This window comes from Thalassophryne amazonica, chromosome 14 (assembly GCF_902500255.1).
Source record: "Thalassophryne amazonica chromosome 14, fThaAma1.1, whole genome shotgun sequence".
Taxonomy (NCBI): Eukaryota; Metazoa; Chordata; class Actinopteri; order Batrachoidiformes; family Batrachoididae; genus Thalassophryne; species Thalassophryne amazonica.
The window spans coordinates 68,123,012-68,149,183 of record NC_047116.1 but is presented as its reverse complement, the minus strand read 5'-3'; the positions used below and the strand labels follow the sequence as shown (position 1 = coordinate 68,149,183).

The 26,172-nt window shown below is 40.8% G+C and overlaps 1 protein-coding gene across 3 annotated transcripts in view; it reads left to right on the top strand.

Moving 5' to 3' along the window:
* Positions 1 to 20,002: 20,002 nt before the first annotated feature.
* ubxn4 (UBX domain protein 4) overlaps positions 20,003 to 26,172 on the top strand; it is a 120,429-nt gene continuing 114,259 nt past the window's right edge. For 2 of the 3 annotated variants that reach the window (XM_034186326.1, XM_034186325.1), the window contains exons 1-2: positions 20,004 to 20,198; positions 24,862 to 24,964. In XM_034186326.1, the coding sequence (XP_034042217.1) occupies positions 20,117 to 20,198; positions 24,862 to 24,964 (185 nt within the window). In that variant the 5' untranslated portion in view covers positions 20,004 to 20,116. Of the gene's footprint in view, positions 20,199 to 24,861; positions 24,965 to 26,172 lie in introns of all 3 variants that reach the window. The other variant, XM_034186327.1, reaches the window with a different exon arrangement.

Below are 26,172 nucleotides of genomic sequence, written 5' to 3'. Positions count from 1 at the left end.
TCATCCTATGCACGACCTAAGCCTGTTTTTGATTAAATCTTTTACTTATCCTCCATCTGAGTCATGAGTCTGCATTGGTGTCCACCTGCCTGCCGCACCAAGTCACCACAGTTCCTAACAAGTACATGCCGGGTATGAGTCGCCGGATCAGAAGAAAAGATTAAGATGTCATCGAAGTACAGGAATACGAACTTGTTAAGTTCCTCCCATAACATGTCATTTACTAATTCTGGAACATGGCCAGATGCGTTTGTGAGTCCAAACGCATAACTAATATTTCGTAATGCCCTGTAGCATATTAAAGGCGTCTTCCATTCCTCTCCCTGTTTTATCTGGACTAAATGACAGCTTCGCGTAGGTCAAGTTTAGTAAATATCTTGGCTCCTTCTAATAACTCAAAGGCAGAACAGATAAGCGGCAGCGAATAGCGGTTCTTAACAGTGATGTCATTTAAGCCATGGTGATCTATGCAGGGGTGGAGGGACTTATCCTTCTAATCCACATAAAAAGAACCCCACCCCTGTGGGCGATGACGATGGTCTGATCAAACCAGCTGCTAGCGACTCTTCGATGTATTCATTCATAGTGCTGTGTTCAGGGGCCGACAGAGAAAAGTTTCCCCTGAGGTGGATTCACACCAGGGAGGAGCTCCATAGCACAATCATTCATGATGAGGTGGGAAATGTTTAGCTTTAGCTTTGCTGAATACAGGTGCGAGGTTGTGGTAACATGTCGGTACCCCTACGAGGTCTGGGTGTTGAATCCGGTGGAGTGCATTCAGACTTAGACAAACAAACATTAGTGCAAGCCCGGGCCCCAGGAAATAATTTTACCCTTAGTGTTGTGGGCTGCCTGCTCTGTTTCCTGTGGCGCGCCTCAAGCTGATCGACACACCTGTTCCACATCTCATCAACTGCAGTATATGAATCCTGGCTCTTCACTCCATCCTCGCCAGAAACTCTGAAACCTTCCATGTAAGACGGGTCATTTTTCTCTTGCTTGAATATTTTTGCTCTCTCTGTGTTTTCCACACACCAGCCTGAAAAGATGCAGCTTGTCACTGAAGCAACCTGTTGCTACCAAGACTCTTCTGCAGCCTGTGATGGAGCTTCCACGCTCCACATCAACCAAGTTAAGTGTTTGCTCTCTTTTTTGCTCTGACAAGCTGCTGCACACTGAACTCTGCTTGGAATATCATACAAACTGAACTGTGAGTTTTTTTCCTGATAAGGAATGATTAGAAGAAGCTGAACTGAATCATTCTGTCTAATTACCTGCTTATCAGGATCAGCTGTGATCAGTTGTCACTGATTCAAACTGAACTGTGCACTTTTCCCGATTAAGAACAACTAGAAGAAACTGAACAGAATCATTCTGTCTTACTGCCTGCATATCTGGACCAGCTGTGATAAGTTATCACTGATTGACTGTGTGAACCGCTTCTGGATGTGACTGCTCAGCACTAACCCATCTGTGTCTCCTCCCCAGCTTCATTGACAGCTTGTGGCGGCCACCTGGCTTCGGATCCATCCGCTGTTGACTGAAACTGTCTGGACTGCGGACTCTCTGGTAACAACCGCTCAGCGAGCCGGTCTCCACTCGGCAAGGCAGCCTTGCACGTTGTTCTGTACAATAAAATCCTTTGTTAACCACTCACTTTCTGCTCTTTGCTTCTAGGTTCGTCTTCCACTCACGCCCGAATCATAACAGGAGTTTCTGGCCATGTCATGGACCCAGCGGGGGCAGACCGTATGCAGCAGGCATTGAATATCCAGGGCGAGGTACCTCGGAAAGCTCCAGCAAGCCTTGGTCTCCATTGCAGATCACGTGAGCTCACTAACAGACCATGTCAAACATTCTGACACCCGCCTCACAGACCTTTCCGCACAGTTATCCCAGCTCTCAGTGAAACACACACCGGCACCGCCTCCCGCGGCTTCCTTTGCGAGGTCAGTCCACCAAACGTAGGTCGGTATGGATGGCCAGTGCGATGAGCTCATCGAGGCCCTCTGGGAGGTCGACAGCGACGAGCTGGTCTGGACCATGTCCGACAGCCCCTGAAAGAAAAACATCAAGGAGTGCGGCTTGGGTTCCATTCGCATTTGGACGCCAGGAAATGGAAGTCTATGGCACAGTCAGCAAATCGGCAGCTGCCCTACTTGAGCCTCATGAGGGCGTGCGCAGCTTCGTGTCCCAGTGAAGTGTGTTGAAACACCTGTTGGAGTGCCGTTGTGAAGGTGGGAAGTGAAACACAGGTGGAGGATTGTTTGACCCCATTCTGCTGTAGCCCACGCTGCAGCTCGACCGTCAGGTGAGTTACCATGAATGCTACCTTTTGCCCGTCAGACGGAAACACTGACGGCATATGTTCAAAGTGCGACAGTGTGATAAACGGTCTGATGTCACCAGTCTCACCGGAGAAGCGCCCTGGTTGCGACAGAGGTGCAGGTGTGGAAGCTGGTGAGGCTGCTGACAGCCCCGGTGGTGAAGGTAGCCGTGTGAGACGTAGCCTGAGGATTCAGTCGTGACAGTAGTTGACTCATCTGTGCACTTACTGATGACATGAAATAGTCCTGGTGTTTAGCTAGCTCGCTAAACCCGGAGCTAAGCCCAGTGAGCTGGTCTCCTGCTGTGAAAGCTGCAGACTATGATGGCGTACCGCCAGCTGGAAAGGGTCTGAGCCTGCTGTGTCCATTGTTGGCCAGATTGATCTGACAGGCAGGTGTGTCAAAAACGGTTGTGACACAAATGCAAGACTCACACAATCAGTTCTGATTAGTAAAAGGATTTACTGGCGTGGATAGCAGAGGTCGCTACACGAGTAGGCACTCCACAAACCACAGCAGTACAAAAGTCATCAGGCTAAGGCATGGAGGTCAGGAACACAACGAGGCAGGCAGGACTATGGAACACGAGAAACAGAGCTGGAGAGAAAATCACAAGGCGCATCATCTGGCGAGGAACAACTGCACCCAGTGAACCTTATATAACCCAGGTGATGAGCAGCAAATCAGAACAGGTGGGCGTGTGAAAACACCAGAACCAGGGCGTGGCCAGAGAGAGAGAGAGAGACGCCCACCACCAAGAACCCAGGGACAGACAGAGAGATAGAAACAGACAGAGCCAAGCAGAAAACCCACCAAGAGAATGAATACACAGAAAAACAATGAAAACAGCAAAACAGAAAATAACAAAACAGACCAAAAAAATAAAACAGAAACCAGACAAAATGTCAAACCCTGAAACTGTGAAATAAATAAATAAATTAGGATTTGATAAATAGGATTAATTAATAAAAACAAAAGAAAATATCATGTTTCGCTGCTCTGAAAAAAATGTCCCTCTGACATTACCCAGAGTTGACAGGTATGGATAGGACTAATATTTCTGGAGAGACGACAGATATTAGCGAACACCACTGAACAATGGACATTCATAATTGCATCCTGCACTCACACGCCAATCCAGCAGGGGGCGGTAAATCATTTATATATTAAAAGCGTGTGTGCGTATGTGATTTTATTTAATAAGTTCAATGTATGCAAATAATATTGACAGGCTGGGAGTAGGCGAGGGCACTGACTAAGGCTGGACGCAACATGCAGACTCACAGGTTGGCATATGAGGGAAAGGCTGGGTCCTTTAATGCAGACATGGGTTACGGTGCACAGGCAAGCAGTCCACGGTGCAAAAGTACAGAAAAGGGCAAGGCAATAAGTCAAGGTCCAAACAAGCAGGGTCAGTAAACCAGTAAACAGGGCAATCAGAGCAAAGGCAAAAAATAATTCCAAAAAACAGAGCAGGGGGTCAAAAACATGGCGAGGCAAATAACAGAACTGTGACGTGAGCTGGTAAGTGACAAAGTTGACTAACGAGCAGGGAGAAAGTGAACAGAAGCAGTTTAAATAAGAACAGTGGCAACTGGATAACAAGATGCACGTGGCACGAAAAGGATCTGGAAGGAGGGTTGTGGTTCAGGTGAATCCAGAGGGGAAAAGAGATGCAAGAAAAGGCAGTGACAAGTGGCAAGGAAATGACAGACAAAACGAGGAGTGGCCAACAGATATGAGGACGTAACAGGTGCAGGACAGATAGTGTAATGATCAGAGGGAGACTGTGACACAAATGAAGCTGGGTGTGAATACGTGAGAACTGAGATGAGTACAGATGCGGAGCAGACGGAGACAGGATGAGACAGGCAGGTGTAAGTGAGCTGTGAAAAGAATTACTGACATGACAACTAATGATAAAGGAAACACAAACTGGTAATAATAATAAAAACTAGAACAGGACTGAAAAGTAAACCAGAAGACAACAAACACAGAAGATAAACTACATAAAAACTGATCAGAGAATAATAGGAAATTAAACACTATCAATCAATTCAATCAATTTTATTTATATAGCGCCAAATCACAACAAACAGTTGCCCCAAGGCGCTTTATATTGTAAGGCAAGGCCATACAATAATTACATAAAAACCCCAACGGTCAAAACGACCCCCTGTGAGCAAGCACTTGGCGACAGTGGGAAGGAAAAACTCCCTTTTAACAGGAAGAAACCTCCAGCAGAACCAGGCTCAGGGAGGGGCAGTCTTCTGCTGGGACTGGTTGGGGCTGAGGGAGAGAACCAGGAAAAAGACATGCTGTGGAGGGGAGCAGAGATCAATCACTAATGATTAAATGCAGAGTGGTGCATACAGAGCAAAAAGAGAAAGAAACACTCAGAGCATCATGGGAACCCCCAGCAGTCTAAGTCTATAGCAGCATAACTAAGGGATGGTTCAGGGTCACCTGATCCAGCCCTAACTATAGCTTTAGCAAAAAGGAAAGTTTTAAGCCTAATCTTAAAAGTAGAGAGGGTGTCTGTGTCCCTGATCTGAATTGGGAGCTGGTTCCACAGGAGAGGAGCCTGAAAGCTGAAGGCTCTGCCTCCCATTCTACTCTTACAAACCCTAGGAACTACAAGTAAGCCTGCAGTCTGAGAGCGAAGCGCTCTATTGGGGTGATATGGTACTATGAGGACCCTAAGATAAGATGGGACCTGATTATTCAAAACCTTATAAGTAAGAAGAAGAATTTTAAATTCTATTCTAGAATTAACAGGAAGCCAATGAAGAGAGGCCAATATGGGTGAGATATGCTCTCTCCTTCTAGTCCCCGTTAGTACTCTAGCTGCAGCATTTTGAATTAACTGAAGGCTTTTCAGGGAACTTTTAGGACAACCTGATAATAATGAATTACAATAGTCCAGCCTAGAGGAAATAAATGCATGAATTAGTTTTTGAGAATCACTCTGAGATAAGACCTTTCTAATTTTAGAGATATTGCGTAAATGCAAAAAAGCAGTCCTACATATTTGTTTAATATGCACATTGAATGACATATCCTGATCAAAAATGACTCCAAGATTTCTCACAGTATTACTAGAGGTCAGGGTAATGCCATCCAGAGTAAGGATCTGGTTAGACACCATGTTTCTAAGATTTGTGGGGCCAAAGTACAATAACTCAGTTTTATCCGAGTTTAAAAGCAGGAAATTAGAGGTCATCCATGTCTTTATGTCTGTAAGACAATCCTGCAGTTTCGCTAATTGGTGTGTGTCCTCTGGCTTCATGGATAGATAAAGCTGGATATCATCTGCGTAACAATGAAAATTTAAGCAATGCTGTCTAATAATACTGCCTAAGGGAAGCATGTATAAAGTGAATAAAATTGGGCCTAGCACAGAACCTTGTGGAACTCCATAATTAACCTTAGTCTGTGAAGAAGATTCCCCATTTACATGAACAAATTGTAATCTATTAGATAAATATGATTCAAACCACCGCAGCGCAGTGCCTTTAATACCTATGGCATGCTCTAATCTCTCTTTAAGATCGAAGCATTAAATAATGGTAGGGCTTCCTTGAGCAGCCTGGTAGGAATGGGGTCTAATAGACATGTTGATGGTTTGGAGGAAGTAACTAATGAAAATAACTCAGAACAATCGGAGAGAAAGAGTCTACCAAATACCCGGCATCACTGAAAGCAGCCAAAGATAACGATACGTCTTTGGGATGGTTATGAGTAATTTTTTCTCTAATAGTTAAAATTTTATTAGCAAAGAAAGTCATGAAGTCATTACTAGTTAAAGTTAAAGGAATACTCAGCTCAATAGAGCGCTGACTCTTTGTCAGCCTGGCTACAGTGCTGAAAAGAAACCTGGGGTTGTTCTTATTTTCTTCAATTAGTGATGAGTAGTAAGATGTCCTACCTTTACGGAGGGCTTTTTTATAGAGCAACAGACTCTTTTTCCAGGTTAAGTGAAGATCTTCTAAATTAGTGAGACGCCATTTCCTCTCCAACTTACGGGTTATCTGCTTTAAGCTGCGAGTTTGTGAGTTATACCACAGAGTCAGGCACTTCTGATTTAAAGCTCTCTTTTTCAGAGGAGCTACAGCATCCAAAGTTGTCTTCAATGAGGATGTAAAACTATTGACGAGATACTCTATCTCACTTACAGAGTTTAGGTAGCTACTCTGCACTGTGTTGGTATATGGCATTAGAGAACATAAAGAAGGAATCATATCCTTAAACCTAGTTACAGCGCTTTCTGAAAGACTTCTAGTGTAATGAAACTTATTCCCCACTGCTGGGTAGTCCATCAGAGTAAATGTAAATGTTATTAAGAAATGATCGGACAGAAGGGAGTTTTCAAGGAATACTGTTAAGTCTTCAATTTCCATACCATAAGTCAGAACAAGATCTAAGATATGATTAAAGTGGTGGGTGGACTCATTTACATTTTGAGCAAAGCCAATTGAGTCTAATAATAGATTAAATGCAGTGTTGAGGCTGTCATTCTCAGCATCTGTGTGGATGTTAAAATCGCCCACTATAATTATCTTATCTGAGCTAAGCACTAAGTCAGACAAAAGGTCTGAAAATTCACAGAGAAACTCACAGTAACGACCAGGTGGACGATAGATAATAACAAATAAAACTGTTTTTTGGGACTTCCGATTTGGATGGACAAGACTAAGAGTCAAGCTTTCAAATGAATTAAAGCTCTGTCTGGGTTTTTGATTAATTAATAAGCTGGAATTGAAGATTGCTGCTAATCCTCCGCCTCGGCCCGTGCTACGAGCGTTCTGGCAGTTAGTGTGACTCGGGGGGTGTTGACTCATTTAAACTACATATTCATCCTGCTGTAACCAGGTTTCTGTAAGGCAGAATAATCAATATGTTGATCAATTATTATATCATTTACTAACAGGGACTTAGAAGAGAGAGACCTAATGTTTAATAGACCACATTTAACTGTTTTAGTCTGTGGTGCAGTTGAAGGTGCTATATATTTTTTCTTTTTGAATTTTTATGCTTAAATAGATTTTTGCTGGTTATTGGTGGTCTGGGGGCAGGCACCGTCTCTACGGGGGGTGGGGTAATGAGGGGAGGGCAGGGGGAGAGAAGCTGCAGAGAGGTGTGTAAGACTACAACTCTGCTTCCTGGTCCCAACCCTGGATAGTCACGGTTTGGAGGATTTAAGAAAATTGGCCAGATTTCTAGAAATGAGAGCTGCTCCATCCAAAGTGGGATGGATGCCGTCTCTCCTAACAAGACCAGGTTTTCCCCAGAAGCTTTGCCAATTATCTATGAAGCACACCTCATCACCACAAGCAAACACTATGACAAAACTAAACTGGAACAGACAGACATAAACTATAAGTCAAACAGAGACTAAGTGATAACAAAACCTGACATCAAAGTACTACAGATAACAGAAATGAGAACAGCAAAAATAAGCAGATGATAACTAAATGATAAACTATGAAAACGCAGACTGACTGAACAAAACAAGAACGGAACTGAACCATGGCTGAAGTATGAAAAGAAACAAAGTGAAAGCAAAACGAATCAATGAATAAACACATGACAAAAACTAAAACAACTAAAACATCAAACCAGGGGCAAAAGGTGGGTCTAAGAAAGGGGAAAAATTGAATCAAGGCCCAGATCACGGCCAAACCATGACAAATATAACTGTAAATACATTAAAAATACATGGATGTCACAAGAAAGTGAAAACACGTATTTCCATTTAAAAATTAAATGACAAAATAGAAGTAATAATAAAATAAATAATAATAATGATGATAGTGTGTGTATATTATAACAAGAACCTGATTGAAGGTAGGCACACACGCAAGCATACACACACGTACACAGACGCCACTTGGCTTTTCATATATAGGTGATTTACCACCCCGTGATGGAATGGCATATGACTCCAGAATTTAATTATCAACATCCATTGTTCACTTTTGTTAGCTAATATCCCTAATATCTCCAAAAATATTAGTCCTATCTACTTTCTGTTTTGGTGGCATTCATCACCCAAAATACCAAACAGCAGGTGTCAGCTCTCCCCAGTTTCTCCATGATCGAAGCCATACAGATGCACATATGCATGCAAACACGCACACAGAGGCCACTTGGCTATTATTATATAGATGAGATGAGATATACTTGATTGATCTCATAGTGGAGAAATTATGCTTACACTCCAGTTACCTCAGACAGCAATTAGTCCACAATTATTACTTGTTTACCATAATAATGGCACACATCAGAATTAAAGACAGCACATACACATTTGACATTGTTTATGTGCACTAAATTTGAAGTAGTCCATTATCCGAATTGAGGCAAGTGGGGTGAAGGTCACGCAGCAACCCTGCGTTGTGCCACCGTCAGCTTGGGGGGGCAGCTGCAGCTAAAACCACGCCGCCCCTGCAAAGGGAAGGGGTGACGTGAGCAGAAGCCGGAGTGGGGGGTGTGTGATGTGGGGTAGGAGGGGGGTGGGGAGAGGGAGTGGAGCATGCTTCAGTCCTGTGAAACAGTTTATTGTCTTTGTGAGTTGAGATAAGAAAACAGCCAAATGTTCACTAAGGCCTGAAGACATTCCTCTGGAGGAAAACAGTAGGGCAATTTGTCCTTCAGGCTGATAAGCCTGCCGTATTGTGGTTTGAGCAGTGAAAAACACTTTTTACAGCTTCACTTGAACAGCCAAATCCCAATTATGAATTAAGAATATTCCCTGGCCTCCGAAATCTTCATCTGCAAGGCATGCATCTGCTCCAAGATGGCATCCAATTTGCGTGTGAGTTCAAGAGTCATCACAGTCTGAGAATGCAACGCGTTGCCCAACTCGTTAATCATGACGGACGAGTGAGGGGCCGTGGTTCTTGATGCCGCCATCTTGCCAATTTTCCGGTAGATCAGGGCAGCACATAAGCCAGAAAGTACCAGCCCTGCTACCATAAGACCAAATATGAATAAATCCTCAACATCCTCAACGGAGAAAGGCACCAAGCATGCAACACGCCATGACCCCCAGGAGTCGAAAACATAGTCCGCAGGATACGTTCCATCTGGGCAGGTAGGATCCCCCGGTCTTGACCTTCTTGTAGAAAAGATGGTATAAATAGCATTCCGAGACCAGCTGATCAATTCCATGGTTAATCCAATAGTAGTCCAATAGATCCAGAATCCAATATAATTTGAGGAATTCACAGTCTGGTGAAGTAGGGACTTGAAGGTTAAAGCAGAGAGCAGAGATAAGGGAGATTGGAGGAGATGCGACCGCCCTTGTCGGAGTCCAAAGCTAAAATAGATTGATATATGTGTAAGTATGAGCTACATGAATGTATGTGCGTACTATACATGTATGAATCGAAATGCAGAAATGCATGAAAGATTAAAAGAAAACGTGGTAATGTGTGATTGCAGAACGCTGCTTTAGAGCCATATAACCCCAAAATCTGAACTCAGCACTACAGGGCTGCTTCACTATTACCACAAAACATACAACCGAGCCCGAAGACCATCAATTTCTATTTAATCCACTATCAATCAATCAGTCAATCAACTTTTTTCTTATATAGCGCCAGATCACAACAAACAGTTGCCCCAAGGCGCTCCATATTGCAAGGCAAGGCCATACAATAACCATGAAAAACCCCAACGGTCAAAACGACCCCCTATGAGCAAGCACTTGGCCACAGTGGGAAGGAAAAACTCCCTTTTAACAGGAAGAAACCTCCAGCAGAACCAGGCTCAGGGAGGGGCAGTCTTCTGCTGAGACTGGTTGGGGCTGAGGGAAAGAACCAGGAAAAAGACATGCCGAGAAGGGGGGCAGAGATCGATCACTAATGATTAAATGCAGAGTGATGCATACGGAGCAAAAAAAGAAAGAAACAGTGCATCATGGGAACCCCCCCACAGTCTACGTCTAAAGCAACATAACCAAGGGATGGTCCAGGGTCACCCGATCCAGCCCTAACTATAAGCCTTAGCGAAAAGGAAAGTTTTAAGCCTAATCTTAAAAGTAGAGAGGGTATCTGTCTCCCTGATCTGAATTGGGAGCTGGTTCCACAGGAGAGGAGCCTGAAAGCTAAAGGCTCTGCCTCCCATTCTACTCTTACAAACCCTAGGAACTACAAGTAAGCCCGCAGTCTGAGAGCGAAGCGCTCTAATGGGGTAATATGGTACTACGAGGTCCCTAAGATAGGATGGGACCTGATTATTCAAAACCTTATAAGTAAGAAGAAGAATTTTAAATTCTATTCTAGAATTAACAGGAAGCCAATGAAGAGAGGCCAACACGGGTGAGATATGCTCTCTCCTGCTAGTCCCCGTCAGTACTCTAGCTGCAGCATTCTGAACCAACTGAAGGCTTTTTAGGGAACTTTTAGGACAACCTGATAATAATGAATTACAATAGTCCAGCCTAGAGGAAATAAATGCATGAATTAGTTTTTCAGCATCACTCTGAGACAAGACCTTTCTGATTTTAGAGATATTGCGTAAATGCAAAAAGGCAGTCCTACATATTTGTTTAATATGCGCTTTGAATGACATATCCTGATCAAAAATAACTCCAAGATTTCTCACAGTATTACTAGAGATCAGGGAAATGCCATCCAGAGTAACGATCTGGTTAGACACCATGCTTCTAAGATTTGTGGGGCCAAGTACAATAACTTCAGTTTTATCTGAGTTTAAAAGCAGGAAATTAGAGGTCATCCATGTCTTTATGTCTGTAAGACAATCCTGCAGTTTAGCTAATTGGTGTGTATCCTCTGGCTTCATGGATAGATAAAGCTGGGTATCATCTGCGTAACAATGAAAATTTAAGCAATACCGTCTAATAATACTGCCCAAGGGAAGCATGTATAAAGTGAATAAAATTGGTCCTAGCACAGAACCTTGTGGAACTCCATAATTAACTTTAGTCTGTGAAGAAGATTCCCCATTTACATGAACAAACTGTAATCTATTAGACAAATATGATTCAAACCACCGCAGCGCAGTGCCTTTAATAACTATGACATGCTCTAATCTCTGTAATAAAATTTTATGGTCAACAGTATCAAAAGCAGCACTGAGGTCCAACAGAACAAGCACAGAGATAAGTCCACTGTCCGAAGCCATAAGAAGATCATTTGTAACCTTCACTAATGCTGTTTCTGTACTATGATGAATTCTAAAACCTGACTGAAACTCTTCAAATAGACCATTCCTCTGCAGGTGATCAGTTAGCTGTTTTACAACTACCCTCTCAAGAATCTTTGAGAGAAAAGGAAGGTTGGAGATTGGCCTATAATTAGCTAAGATAGCTGGGTCAAGTGATGGCTTTTTAAGTAATGGTTTAATTACTGCCACCTTAAAGGCCTGTGGTACATAACCAACTAACAAAGATAGATTGATCATATTTAAGATTGAAGCATTAATAATGGTAGGACTTCCTTGAGCAGCCTGGCAGGAATGGGGTCTAATAAGCATGTTGATGGTTTGGATGAAGTAACTAATGAAAATAACTCAGACAGAACAATCGGAGAGAAAGAGTCTAACCAAATACCGGCATCACTGAAAGCAGCCAAAGATAACGATACATCTTTGGGATGGTTATGAGTAATTTTTTCTCTAATAGTCAAAATTTTGTTAGCAAAGAAAGTCATGAAGTCATCACTAGTTAAAGTTAATGGAATACTCAGCTCAATAGAGCTCTGACTCTTTGTCAGCCTGGCTACAGTGCTGAAAAGAAACCTAGGGTTGTTCTTATTTTCTTCAATTAGTGATGAGTAGAAAGATGTCCTAGCTTCACGGAGGGCTTTCTTATAGAGCAACAAACTCTTTTTCCAGGCTAAGTGAAGATCTTCTAAATTAGTGAGACGCCATTTCCTCTCCAACTTACGGGTTATCTGCTTTAAGCTACGAGTTTGTGAGTTATACCACGGAGTCAGACACTTCTGATTTAAAGCTCTCTTTTTCAGAGGAGCTACAGCATCCAAAGTTGTCTTCAATGAGGATGTAAAACTATTGACGAGATACTCTAGCTCCCTTACAGAGTTTAGGTAGCTACTCTGCTCTGTGTTGGTATATGACATTAGAGAACATAAAGAAGGAATCATATCCTTAAACCTAGTTACAGCGCTTTCTGAAAGACTTCTAGTGTAATGAAACTTATTCCCCACTGCAGGGTAGTCCATCAGGGTAAATGTAAATGTTATTAAAAAATGATCAGACAGAAGGGAGTTTTCAGGGAATACTGTTAAGTCCTCTATTTCCATACCATAAGTCAGAACAAGATCCAAAATATGATTAAAGTGGTGGGTGGACTCATTTACTTTTTGAGCAAAGCCAATAGAGTCTAATAATAGATTAAATGCAGTGTTGAGGCTGTCATTCTCAGCATCTGTGTGGATGTTAAAATCGCCCACTACAATTATCTTATCTGAGCTAAGCACTAAGTCAGACAAAAGGTCTGAAAATTCACAGAGAAACTCACAGTAACGACCAGGTGGACGATAGATAATAACAAATAAAACTGGTTTTTGGGACTTCCAATTTGGATGGACAAGACTAAGAGACAAGCTTTCAAATGAATTAAAGCTCTGTCTAGGTTTTTGATTAATTAATAAGCTGGAATGGAAGATTGCTGCTAATCCTCTGCCCCCGGCCCGTGCTACGAGCATTCTGACAGTTAGTGTGACTCGGGGGTGTTGACTCATTTAAACTAACATATTCATCCTGCTGTAACCAAGTTTCTGTTAGGCAGAATAAATCAATACGTTGATCAATTATTATATCATTTACCAACAGGGACTTAGAAGAAAGAGACCTAATGTTTAATAGACCACATTTAACTGTTTTAGTCTGTGGTGCAATTGAAGGTGCTATATTATTTTTTCTTTTTGAATTTTTATGCTTAAATAGATTTTTGGTCTCCGACCTCCGATTGGCGTAACCGAGTGTCATTACTGCCGACGTGAATTACAATCTTACCAAATTTACGCTTAGCCTTAGCCAGCAATTTCAAATGTCCTTCGATGTCGCCTGCTCTGGCCCCCGGAAGACAATTGACAATGGTTGCTGGTGTCGCTAACTTCACATTTCTCAAAACAGAGTCGCCAATAACCAGAGTTTGATCCTCGGCGGGTGTGTCGTCGAGTGGGGAAAAACGGTTAGAGATGTGAACGGGTTGACGGTGTACACGGGGCTTCTGTTTAGGGCTACGCTTCCTCCTCACAGTCACCCAGTCGGCCTGCCTTCCCGACTGCACGGGATCTGCCAGAGGGGAACTAACGGCGGCTAAGCTACCTTGGTCCGCACCGACTACAGGGGCCTGGCTAGCTGTAGAATTTTCCACGGTGCGGAGCCGAGCCTCCACTTCGCCCAGCCTGGCCTCCAAAGCTACGAATAAGCTGCACTTATTACAAGTACCGTTACTGCTAAAGGAGGCCGAGGAATAACTAAACATTTCACACCCAGAGCAGAAAAGTGCGGGAGAGACAGGAGAAGCCGCCATGCTAAATCGGCTAAGAGCTAGTAGCTACGCTAAGCTAGCGGATTCCCAAAAACACACAAAGTGAATAATGTGCAAATAATCCAGAGGTGATTTAGCAGAAGGAGTGCCCCAATCAAGGCACCAAACAGGCCATGAAGCAGCACAGGCAACGCACGACAACGGTGCTAAAATAAAATAAAAAAATAAAAAAACGAAAGCGTTAGCAAGCTAGTTAGCCTGCCAACGCTAATGAAAGTTAGCTGATAAAAGTGCTCCGTCGCGATGTTTCGACCGTTAGAGGTCTTCCTTAGGCGTTGGAGCACAGTAAAAAGTTAAAAAAAAATTAAAAAGTAAAAAAAAAAAAGTAAAAAAGTCTTGAAAAAGACTGTTAGTTCAAGTCCAAAGCAGCAGGTTGCAGTCTCTGTGTAAACAGTCCCAACAGAGAGCCCTCCAAACAATCAAGCCACTAGATGGCGGATGCAGCCTGTGAGCTGTTTGCAGGCACCCACCATCTTGGTTAGAAGTATTCTGCGTCACCTGAAATAAACTTGGATTAAAATGATCTGAAAATGCTTCTTTGTGCAGCGTCTGGGTCCAGCAACAAGCTGACAAAGGACTGCCGGGAGATTAAATAAAGAAAAAATAATAAAGAAAAAAAAAAGTTGTGTTGTGAGCTTTCATAAGTATGTATTATATGTAATATAAATGATTTGGGGAAATGACTAGAATTGCTGAATAAAGGTTAGAAAACTATTTATTTTTTGTGTCGATCTGCATTCTGTAAAGTCATGGCTTCAGTTTTACTGCCTGAATGCTTTGTCGTGATAAATATCTCACCATTCATTTAGTGATTCAATTAGAAGTCTCACTTTCATAAGTCTCAATTTGTCCCTTTATAATTAAGGTTTTTTGTCACATCAGGTTTTCCATCCTGAGATATTCTATAAGAGCAAATGCTTTTTCTCTCAGTTTGGTGGGTCACATGACAGTCGCTTTGACATTGTATATTCTACTAATATATATTCTACTAATAACTTCTCTATGATGTACTCCATGTTCTAGCGTGTTTTCAGATTTCTTTCAGCTTGGTCCAGAAATTATTGAATAATCTTACTAATACTTTCACCCTGGCTGGTGTGGCTGGCAGAGAAGTGCTCTGTAAAAGCAGCACTGCAGGTAGGTTAAGAGCAGGCTCAAGTCTATTATATATATATATAGTCTGACTCTCTTCTGTATTTGTTTGCACAAATAGTGGCTTTACACCTTTGAGACTGAGTTTGAATTAATGTAACAGCAGAGTAATAGCATGGAAAATGCAGATCCTGAAACTCTCTTAAAAACATTGATCATGTCCACATGGATTTCTATTGATGTCTGGTTGTTAAATGCTAACCAAGATGGTGGTGCTCTGGCAACAACCAACAAATGAGTAGATCACTGTGGTTGTCTATCTAGTGAGTAAATAGAAATCGATGCCCAAGACTCTACTGAGTAACTAGATCAATGCCACCAATGCCAGGAAAGACCGGTGGGACTCTGAGCACTGTTGCACCATGTCTGGGGCCCAAACGAAGACCATGTCCACTGCCAGGGCCCTGTTGCTCGCATTTAGTCACTTTCCAGGTGTGACACCCTCGAAGGCTATGATCTTTCAGATCAGTGGGGTTCAGGGATCCCAACTTTGCCCCTGTTCATAAACTGTGGTGTGAGGAAGTGATAGCATGGTGGCTGGTGCCTTGCACCCTGGTGTAAATAGGAGTGTACATACAGTGGGGTAAACTGCGGTGTGAGGAAGTGATAGCATGGTGGCTGGTGCCTTGCACCCTGGTGTAAATAGGAGTGTACATACAGTGGGGTAAACTGCGGTGTGAGGAAGTGATAGCATGGTGGCTGGTGCCTTGCACCCTGGTGTAAATAGGAGTGTACATACAGTGGGGTAAAAAAGTATTTAGTCAGCCCCTGATTGTGCAAGTTCTCCAACTTAGAAAGATGAGAGAGTTCTGTAATTTTCAACATAGGTACACTTCAACTATGAGGGACAAAATGAGAAGAAAAAAAAAAATCCAGAAAATCACATTGTAGGATTTTTAAAGAATTTAATTGTAAACCATGGTGGGAAATAAGTATTTGGTCACCCACAAACAAGCAAGATTTCTGGCTCTCACAGACCTGTAACTTCTTCTTTAAGAAGCTCTTCTGTTCTCCACCTGTATTACTGGCACCTGTTGCAACTCATTATCTGTATAAAAGACACATATCCACAGCCTCAAACAGTCCACACTCAACCATGGCCAAGACTAAAGAGCTGTTGAAGGACACGAGGAAGAAAATTGTAGATGTGCACCAGGCTGGGAAGAGTGAATCTACAATAGTCAAGCAGGTTGGTGTGAATAAATCAACTGTGGGAGCAATTGTAAGAAAATGGAAGACATACAAGGCTATTGATAATCTTCCTCGATCTGGGTTCCACGCAAGATGTCATCACATGGGGTCAAAATGATTATGAGAACGGTGAACAAAAATCCCAGAACTACACGGAGGGACCTGATGAATGACCTGCAGAGAGCTGGGACCAAAGTAACAAAGGCTACACACTACGCACAGAGGGACTCAAATCCTGCAGTGCCAGGCGTGTCCCCCTTCTTAAGCCAGTACGTGTCCAGGACTGTCTGAAGTTTGCCAGAGAGCATGTGAATGATCCTGTAGAGGATTGGGAGAATATCATGTGGTCAGATGAAACCAAAATAGAACATTTTGGTAAAAACTCAACTCGTCGTGTTTGGAGGAAGAAGAATGCTGAGTTGCATTCCAAGAACACCATACCTACTGTGAAGCATAGGGGTGTAAACATCATGCTTTGGGGCTGTTTTTCTGCAAAGGGGACAGGGCGACTGATCTGTGTTAAGGGAAGAATGAACGGGGCCATGTATCGTGAGATTTTAAGCCAAAACCACCTTCCATTAGTGAAAGCATTGAAGATGCAACGTGGCTGGGTCTTCCAGCATGACAATGATCCCAAACACACTGCTCGGGCAACAAAGGAGTGGCTCCGTAAAAAGCATTTCAAGGTCCTGGAGTGGCCGAACCAGTCTCCAGACCTCAACCCCATAGAAAATTTGTTGAGGGAGTTGAAAGTCCGTGTTGCCCAGCGACAGCCCCAAAACATCACTGCTCTAGAGGAGATCTGCATGGAGGAATGGGCCAAAATACCAGCTACAGTGTGTACAAACCTGGTGAAGACTTACAGGAAATGTTTGACCTCTGTCATTGCCAACAAAGATTATGTTACAAAGTACTGAGTTGAACTTTTATTATTGACTAAATACTTATTTTCCACCATAATTTACAATTCAAATCTTTAAAAATCCTACAATGTGATTTTCTGGATTTGTTTTTCTCATTTTGTCTCTCATAGATGAAGTGTACCTATGTTGAAAATTACAGACCTCTCTCATGACAAAGTGACAAGTTTTTTTTTAATTCGGCACACAAAATATTCAAATAGAAAAAAATGAACAATTCCACAAACAAACACAGACAAAACTAGTGAGTCCGAAAGGGTGTGGGCTGAAGCAAAGCTTATTAGCGCCCACCCCTGCTAGTACAAGTCCAACAATTCTAATCAGTCATATTTACATAAATATAAATTCACTACTACATGTCGACACACAGACATACACATCAATATACTATTCACTTATAATTATATTTATATAGTACCAGATCATAAGAAAGTCGAATCAAGGCACTTTACGCCAGTAAGGACTAACCTTACCAACCCCCAGAGCAAGCACTAGGCAACTGTGGTGAGGAAAAACTCCCTATAAGGAAGAGACCTCAAGCAGACCAGGCTCTTGGGGGTGACCCTCTGCTTGGGCTGTGCCACATATACCTATATACATACGTATATACTTTACAAACATAAATATATACATACATATACACAGTCACTTATATACATATACATATACACCTACCCATATCTATATATCTACATACGCATATACATACCCACACATTCAAATATACAATAAGTCCCACTTATAAATTGAACATTCCATATAAATCAAATTATATTTGCTTCTTTATGATACTTAGACATAATGTTCTTTTTGAGTAGTTTCTTAAATCTCACTAAGGTACTACTCATTCTAACCTCTGTTGAACATTTGTTCCATTTCCTCACCCCAACCACAGACACACAAAAACCCTTTACATTTGTTCTTACTGGTGGTTTCATAAAAATTGCACAACCTCTTAAACTATATCTGGATTCCCTCAATCGGAACAGACTCTGGACATGTCTCGGTAAGGCTTGGTTTTTCGCTCGAAATAAAGTTTGAATTGTAATGTAATCGACCAAATCAATGAATTTTAATAAATTTAAAGACACAAATAGAGAATGAGTTGGTTCACGATATTGTTTATTGCAGATGATTCGTATGGCTCGTTTTTGCAAAAGGAATATTGGATTGGTATTTGATTTGTAAGTGTTTCCCCATGACTCAACACAATATGTCATATATGGTACCATCAGAGAATGATATAAAGTAAGTAACCCTTCTTGCGGCAGTAGGTCTTTGGCTTTATACAAAATGGCTATAGTTTTTGACAATTTTGATTTCACATAATTTATATGTGGTTTCCAGCTAAGTTTATTATCAATTATAACACCTAAAAATTTATTCTCTGTTACTAACTCAATTTCCTTATTGTTTATAGTTAAATTTTTACATTTGGGTGCCTGTTTATTTCCAAATATAATACATTTAGTTTTCCCAAGGTTGAGTGACAACTTATTAGCGTCAAACCAAACCTTAAATTTTTCCAGTTCTTTCTCCACTATGTCCAGAAGCTGTTCAAGATTTTCACCGCTACAGAACACAGTTGTATCATCCGCAAAAAGGACACATCTCAGTGAACTCGACACCCAACTTATATCATTTATATAGATTATAAACAACAAAGGACCCAGCACTGAGCCCTGCGGCACCCCACGTGACATCCCTGAGTTCAGAATTTGTATTATTGAATTGAACATACTGAAATCTGCCTTGTAAATAACTAGCTATCCATTCATATGCCAGACCTCTGATTCCATATTTCTGCAGTTTACTTAATAGTATTCCATGGTTAATTGTGTCAAACGCTTTCTGTAAATAAAAAAAAACACCTATTGTGTATTGTTTATTATCAATTGCAGTTGCTATACTTTCCACAAAGTCCATCAAAGCATGTGATGTAGTTCGAGACCTTCTGAATCCATATTGTTCTTCACAAATGATGTTATGCTTCAGTAAATAATCATTTAATCTTTTAGCAAATATTTTTTCCAAAATTTTGGAAAATTGTGGCAGGAGTGATATAGGTCTATAATTAGAAAATGTGTGTTTGTCACCAGTTTTAAACAGAGGAATTACTTTGGCTATTTTCATTTGAGAAGGAAATTTACCAGTACTTAGTGACATATTGCAAATATAACTGAACGGTTTTACTATGCAATCAATAACTTTTTTTTAATAAAGCCATATCCAAATTATTAAAATCAGTCGATTTCTTACTTTTTGAACCATGAACCAGATCAAGTATTTCCCTTTCATGAGTACCACCAATGAACATTGAAACAGATTTGTTAAACGTTGAATTATTTACCCAGAAGTTATTAGTTGATGAGTCAATCTTACTGGCAAGATTTTTACCCACATTAACGAAGTATTCATTAAAGTGTTCAGCAATAGACTCGTCGTTATCAATCGTGATGTAGTTGGTACTCTGAAAAAATGAAGGATAATCTCTTTTACAATGTAGTGGTTTGAGGGATCCATCTTTCTAAGTAGGAGAACTTGCACTGACTAAATACGTTTTTTACCCTGCTGTAGCTTTTGCCTTCTCCAAGAGCTGCAGGATGCAGTGTTTTGTTGTTCTTTTTTAATTAGTTCAAGGTACAAAATACAGCAACAAAACACAAAAGGGCTACAACAAGACAAATGAAAATAAAAATACATAAATTAAAAAGTTACAGAAAATATACATTCTTAATTTAAGTGACATACTCTTTCAATCAATTATAAAAAACATTTTGGAACAGAACTCAACAGCTGACATAGCTTAAGTTTTCATGTGTTTCGAAAGATCAGACAGATGGAAATCCGGTGTGACGTCACTCTGACCGCGGAAGTAAAAAGAAGTGATTTAGCTTTGCGGCTATAGGTAGCAGTTGGTCAACGACGTTACAGTAGTGGAGTTAAAAAACAAAACAACAAAAACATAATTGTCTTTTACAATGCAGTGGTTTGAGGGATCCATTCCTGCTGCTATTACTTCAGCGAAACAGCGGAACGTCGTCTTTGTCGTTGTTATAACAGGTACGTTTTGGTAAATTACCGTGTTAGCATTGATCAGCTACTTAGCTACTATAAGCGTCACACTTTACATTAGCTGACGTGAATATATATATATATATATATATATATATATATATATATATATATATAAATCTTACTGCGACAGTCAGTATGTTGTTACTGGGAGCCATGAACAAAACTACCTGTCAAATGTCAAGGCCAATACTTTTATTAAATTCATCCGTCAAAAGGACGAACAGCAATGACTGCTGTTTTTTTCTTTTTTAAGGAAGTGGCCATTTGTACGTAGCAGTATTAATGATTCCAAATTATATTCGTACGTAGCGCAGCCTTGTTTATGGTTACGATTATTGTTTAACGTAGTTAGGGATCTATGTAATTATGACCAATAACAGAGACGCGAGACATCAAAATATAGATAAATATATAGTACACTAAAAATATGGACTGAGAGAAAGCAGTGCAGCACAGTGGCTTATTTAGCACTGTTGCCTCACAGTGGGAAGGTCCTAAGTTCACTTCCCACCTGGTCCTTTCTGTGTGAAGTTTGCATGTTCTCTCCGTGTTTGCGTGGGCTCCCTCAGGTGCTCCAGTTTCCTCCCACTTCCAAAGACATACAAGATAAGTGAATTGAAGCTTGTGTGGATAAGAGAAGAACCAAAATAAATGCAAACCTGTGTACCTAGTTCTTTTTCTTGTTTAAAAAAGTTATTAATGATATACAGTGCATCCAGAAAGTATTAACAGCACTTCACTTTTTCCACATTTTATGTTACAGATTTATTCAAAAATGGATAAAGTTTATTTTCCCCTCAAAATTCTACACATAATACCGCATAATGACAATGTGAAAAATGTTTTTTGAGATTTTGGCAAATTAATTAAAAATATAAAAAAACTAAGAAATCACATGTACATAATAAGTATTCACCTCCTTTGCCATGAAGCTCGAAATTGAGCTCAGGTGCATCCTGTTTCCACTGATCATCCTTGATGTTTCTACAGCTTAATTGTAGTCCACCTGGAGTAAATTCAGTTGATTGGACATGATTTGGAAAGGCACACCCCTGTCTACATATAAGGTCCCAAAGTTGACCGTACATGTCAGAGCAAAAACCAAGCATGAAGTCAAAGATTGTCTGTAGAAGAGACAAGATTGTCTTGAGGCACAAAGCTGGGGAAGGGTACAGAAACATTTCTGCTGCTTTGAATGTCCCAAGGGCAGCACGGTGGCTTAGTGGTTAGCACTGTTGCCTCACAGCGAGAAGGTCATAGGTTCAATTCCTGCCTGTGGCCTTTCTGTGTGGAGTTTGCATGTTCTCCCCGTGTTTGCATAGGTTTCCTCCGGGTGATCCGGTTTCCTTCCACATCCAAAGACATGCAGGTTAGGTGGATTGGAATCTTTAAATTGTCCATAGGTGTGTGAGTGGGTGTGTATGTGTTTGTTTGTCTGTTTGTGGCCCTGGGTGGTCCCTGCGCTCTGTGACTGCTGGCACAGGCTCCAGTCCCCCACAACCCTTGATTTGGACTAAGCGGTTGAAGATGAGTGTGTGTGAATGTCCCAATGAGCACAGTGCCCTCCATCATCTGTAAATGGAATAAGTTTGGATCCACCAAGACTCTTCTTAGAGCTGGCCACCCGTCTAAACTGAGTGATCGGGAGGAAGGGCGTTAGTCAGGAAGGTGACCAAGAACCAAAGAAAGAGATGAATGCAGCAATGTACAGACATCCTGCATGAAAACCTGCTCCAGAGCGCTTTTGATCTCAGATTGGGGTGACTGTTCATCTTTCAGTAGAACAACGACCCTAAGCACACAGCCAAGATATCAGAGGAGTGGGTTCAGGACAACTCTGAATGTCGAGTGGCCCAGTTAGAGCCCAGACCTGCATCCGGCTGAACATCTCTGGAGAGATCTGAAAATGACAACGACGCTCTCCTTCCAACCCGATGGAGCTTGATAAAGTGCTGCAAAAAGGAATGGGCAAAACTGCCCAAAGATAGGTGTACCAAGTTGTGGCATCATATTCAAGAAGACTTGAGGCTGTAATTTCTGTCAAATGTGCATCAACAAAGTATTGAGCAAAGTGCATGAATACTTCTGTACATTTGATTGTGTACATTTTTAATAAATTATCAAAAATAAACAAAATAATGTTGTGATTATGGGGTGTTGTGAGTAGAATTTTGAGGGGAAAAAGGAATTTGCTCCATTTTGGAGTAAGGCTGTAACATAATGTGTGGAGAAAAAGTGAAGTGCTGTGAATACTTTCTGGATGCACGAGATACTCCACCCTGTCAAATGAACAGTGTAAACATATCATTAAATACCCCAAGTTACTATGACATTCATGCCCATGATGAGTATATGGAGATGGTTTGATTTTATTCCCACTTTCGGTCCCCTGATCATGAATGTTTTATTTACACACTCATGCGCTCTTGGTGCACAGGCTTTTCGGTGATGGGAAAGGTGCAGGATCATTCGTCCACCTTTTCCCAACTTTTTGACTTTTTGTACTTTGTTCTGCTGTCATCGTGTGACCAGGCCTTTATGACTGAACTAAAACCGCATTGCTTTTATTTTGAAGCCTTGTTTTTTCCTCTCTCTCTCAGAAATGATTAATCCAATCAATGTTTACTGCTCCTAAAAAGAGAGGTGGATTTGATGTAGTTTAATAAATCCACGTACAAGTCCTCTCTCACTGATGATCATCTGTCAGCTGTGCTTCACATTTGATCCACTTGTTAAAGATAAACAGAAAGGGGGTGGTGGCCAAGTGGTTAATGCGCTTGGTTTCAGTTCAGAAGGCTTTGGGTTCAAATTCCACCCCTGCCACATTTCTCCATGTAATGTGGAGTTGCGTCAGGAAGGGCATCTGGCGTAAAACCTGTGCCAGTTCAACATGCAGATCCACCTTGGATTTGCTGTGGCAACCCTGAGTGCAGACAAGGGAGCAGCTGAAGGGACTTACTATTAAAGATAAACAGAGAGTAGATTTCTCTCACTGAACAAGAAAAAAGAACTGAAAAACACTGAAATGTAAAAGGTGGTGTTAAATACAAGACATGCAAAGGCACGATAAGAACTAGTGAACTGGGACACTTTTCTCTTTTTCCTGCGCAGTTCAGTGACAATGATATTGTGACTTGTCTTTAATTACTGGTTTACAATGACAATTGATGTGATGTCTTCAGAAAGCCATGAACCTCCTTGTTCCAACAGTAAGTTTCAATTTCAACAGTATATTAAACTCAAAATGTTTTGGGGTCACTGAGTTAAAATTATCGCAAATTATATAGGAATGAAATTATTGTGCAGAACTAAGTTTTGCCTTGTGGCCCGGCCCTCCACAATATTTTCTGTTTCTCATTTGGCTCTTTGCAAAAAATAATTGCCCACCCCTGGTATAGAGTGTAATAAGATGGAAGTGTTTGTGCATATGGTCATCCTGTAGTACTCTGAATAGATTCATAGCACTGCACCAGATTATCATGTTAGAGATTATGTCACAAAAATGGATGTCAGAAATGATACGCCAGTGATGCAGGGTAACTGATTTTGGAATGCCACTATTTAAGATATAGTTTTAAGATTTAAAAAAAAAAATTAAGCATTTCATTGATTGTCTTTAAATCAAGACTCATTAGTAATATACAGACATCTACATCATGCTCTATGTTGTTCCAGCTGGTGAAGAGCTGGAAACTAAGCTACGGCATTAGTCTTGGGTACTCTCATAACATCTTAGCGCCCTTATTTGAAGTAAGCGGGTGTAGACAATGGATGGATGAACATCTTGGTTCCAAGACTGCATTCAGTAACTAACAAGTAACTCTTATGTCTAGATTGCTGTATATCACATTTTGTGTGTCAAGCAGAAGCAGCAAGTGGAGGGACATTTTTTATTTAAGGACATGTACTTTGCCTTTAGAGCTTTCACATACACTGATCCTGATAAAAGTGATTTTTCTTGTGTGTTGTAGGTGCTAAGTGAATCATATCAGTACACATTTTTAAACGTGTGAACTGGATTTATAATGTTAAACTACATACACATGAAAAAGCAGTGTCTGCAAATAAAATCAGTTGTACACAAGTAATTGCTCAACTAAATGGGCAATTACTCTTTTAGTGATGAGCATATTGATTACTGTAGTTTAATTTTATTTGATTTGATTACTGTAGTTTTATTTTATTTTTGAATACTATAATTGTATTCTGTTGAATTATATTTAGTTCTTTAATGTTCTTGTTATTGCCTTGAATGTACATTCAAGGCAATTTAACACTTTTGAATCACAAGAAACATTAAAATTTCTTGACACTTCAGTGAAATTATGGTAAAGGGTTTCAGGTTCAACATTTTCGTCCCGATGAGGTGATTTAAGTGCATAATTTAAGTCAGCTGTATCTCTATAATGAATACTCCAGACCTTACAGTACAATGAGCATTTTACCACACTTCACATTTTACCCTGTAGTGTCCAGAATCTGTATGTGTGTCCCTGCTACAAACCAAATAACACAATACTGATGCATCCAGAAAATGCAGTTGAATTTTAGTCTCTGTCGGTCGCCCTGAATTGTTGTCCAGTTCGAGCTATAATTTATATTGTGTGCAGCCAGTATAACTCGTCATTGTCCATTTGTCTCACGCTAGGTGACGATGAACAGTCTTCACAGTTGCTGTCCAGCTGGGATGATGTCGAAGTGTCTGAAGCAGCACAGAACTCTTGTGTGGCGATCAAAGTTGATGCCAACAGGTATGGCTTTGTTAAAAGAACAGTGCACACGACTGAACCTTAACCATTGTTAGATATTTTTAATACACAAGCCTCTTAGTAGAGGACATAGCTGAGACATTTAGGAGAGGATAACTCAACTGTTGTAGACCAGTATGACCCCAATGAACAACTTGGAGTATGTGCCAAAATCTCTATCTGGGGCGAACAACCCGAAAATGACCACACCCATTTAAAAAAAAGACTGCACCCTTTTTTTGTCCAGAATGTTACTTCAAATACAGCTGCATTTTTCTAAACTGCAGCAGCTTCAGATTTTCCAAGGTATTTAAAATGTTCAGAATGACAATACATGTTTGGGAGGGTCATAGAAAAGTGTAAAATTTCTACATCTTTGGACTTTCCACTTCTCTCCCTCTCTTCATTCTTGACACTATCCTCCATATAAGTGTTGAACATTATGTGGATTTCATTACGACTGTGCTCAGCTTTGATCATAGATGTCAAGGCAATAAGAAAATCATGAAATGTTTTACCAGGTGGATCAAGCTTCAAGGGGACCTTTCTCACAAAGGCCATAAAGTCGATGATGGTGGCGTGGGTTTTGGGGGAGATCTCTGGCCCTCTTTGTATGTATTTGGGGGAACAACTTCAGCAGCTCAGTTGCAAGTGTGATTTGGTACTCTTCCTCAAGTAATCATCTTGGTCAACCAAGAAACATGTACTGGTCATTCTGAACATACTGAGTACCTTGGAAAATCTGTAGGTGGTGCAGTTTAGAAAATACAGCTGTATTTGAAGTAACACTCAAGACGGAAAAGTGCGTTGTCATTTTTTTTTTTTTTTTTAAAGAGTATGGTCATTTTTGGGCTGTTCATCTCAGATAGAGATTTTGGCACATATCACAGTTTGTTCATTAGGGTCATATTAGTCTAGAACATTTGAGTTATCCACTTCTAAATGATATGCATATATGTCTAAGATAGATCTTAGACTACCTCTGCAGACGTCATCCCAATTCTATTAAGTGTGTTCAAGTGTTGTGTGTGTTTTATCTTTGTGCCTATGGAATTCAACAGTGACTAACTTTTTTTAAAGGCTCTGGTTCTGGAAGTAAAACTCCCATTTGTTTTCTGCATTGACATTTCAGAAACTCATGAGATATGTATATGTGTGTGTGTATATATATATGTGTGTATATATATATATATATATATATATATATATAT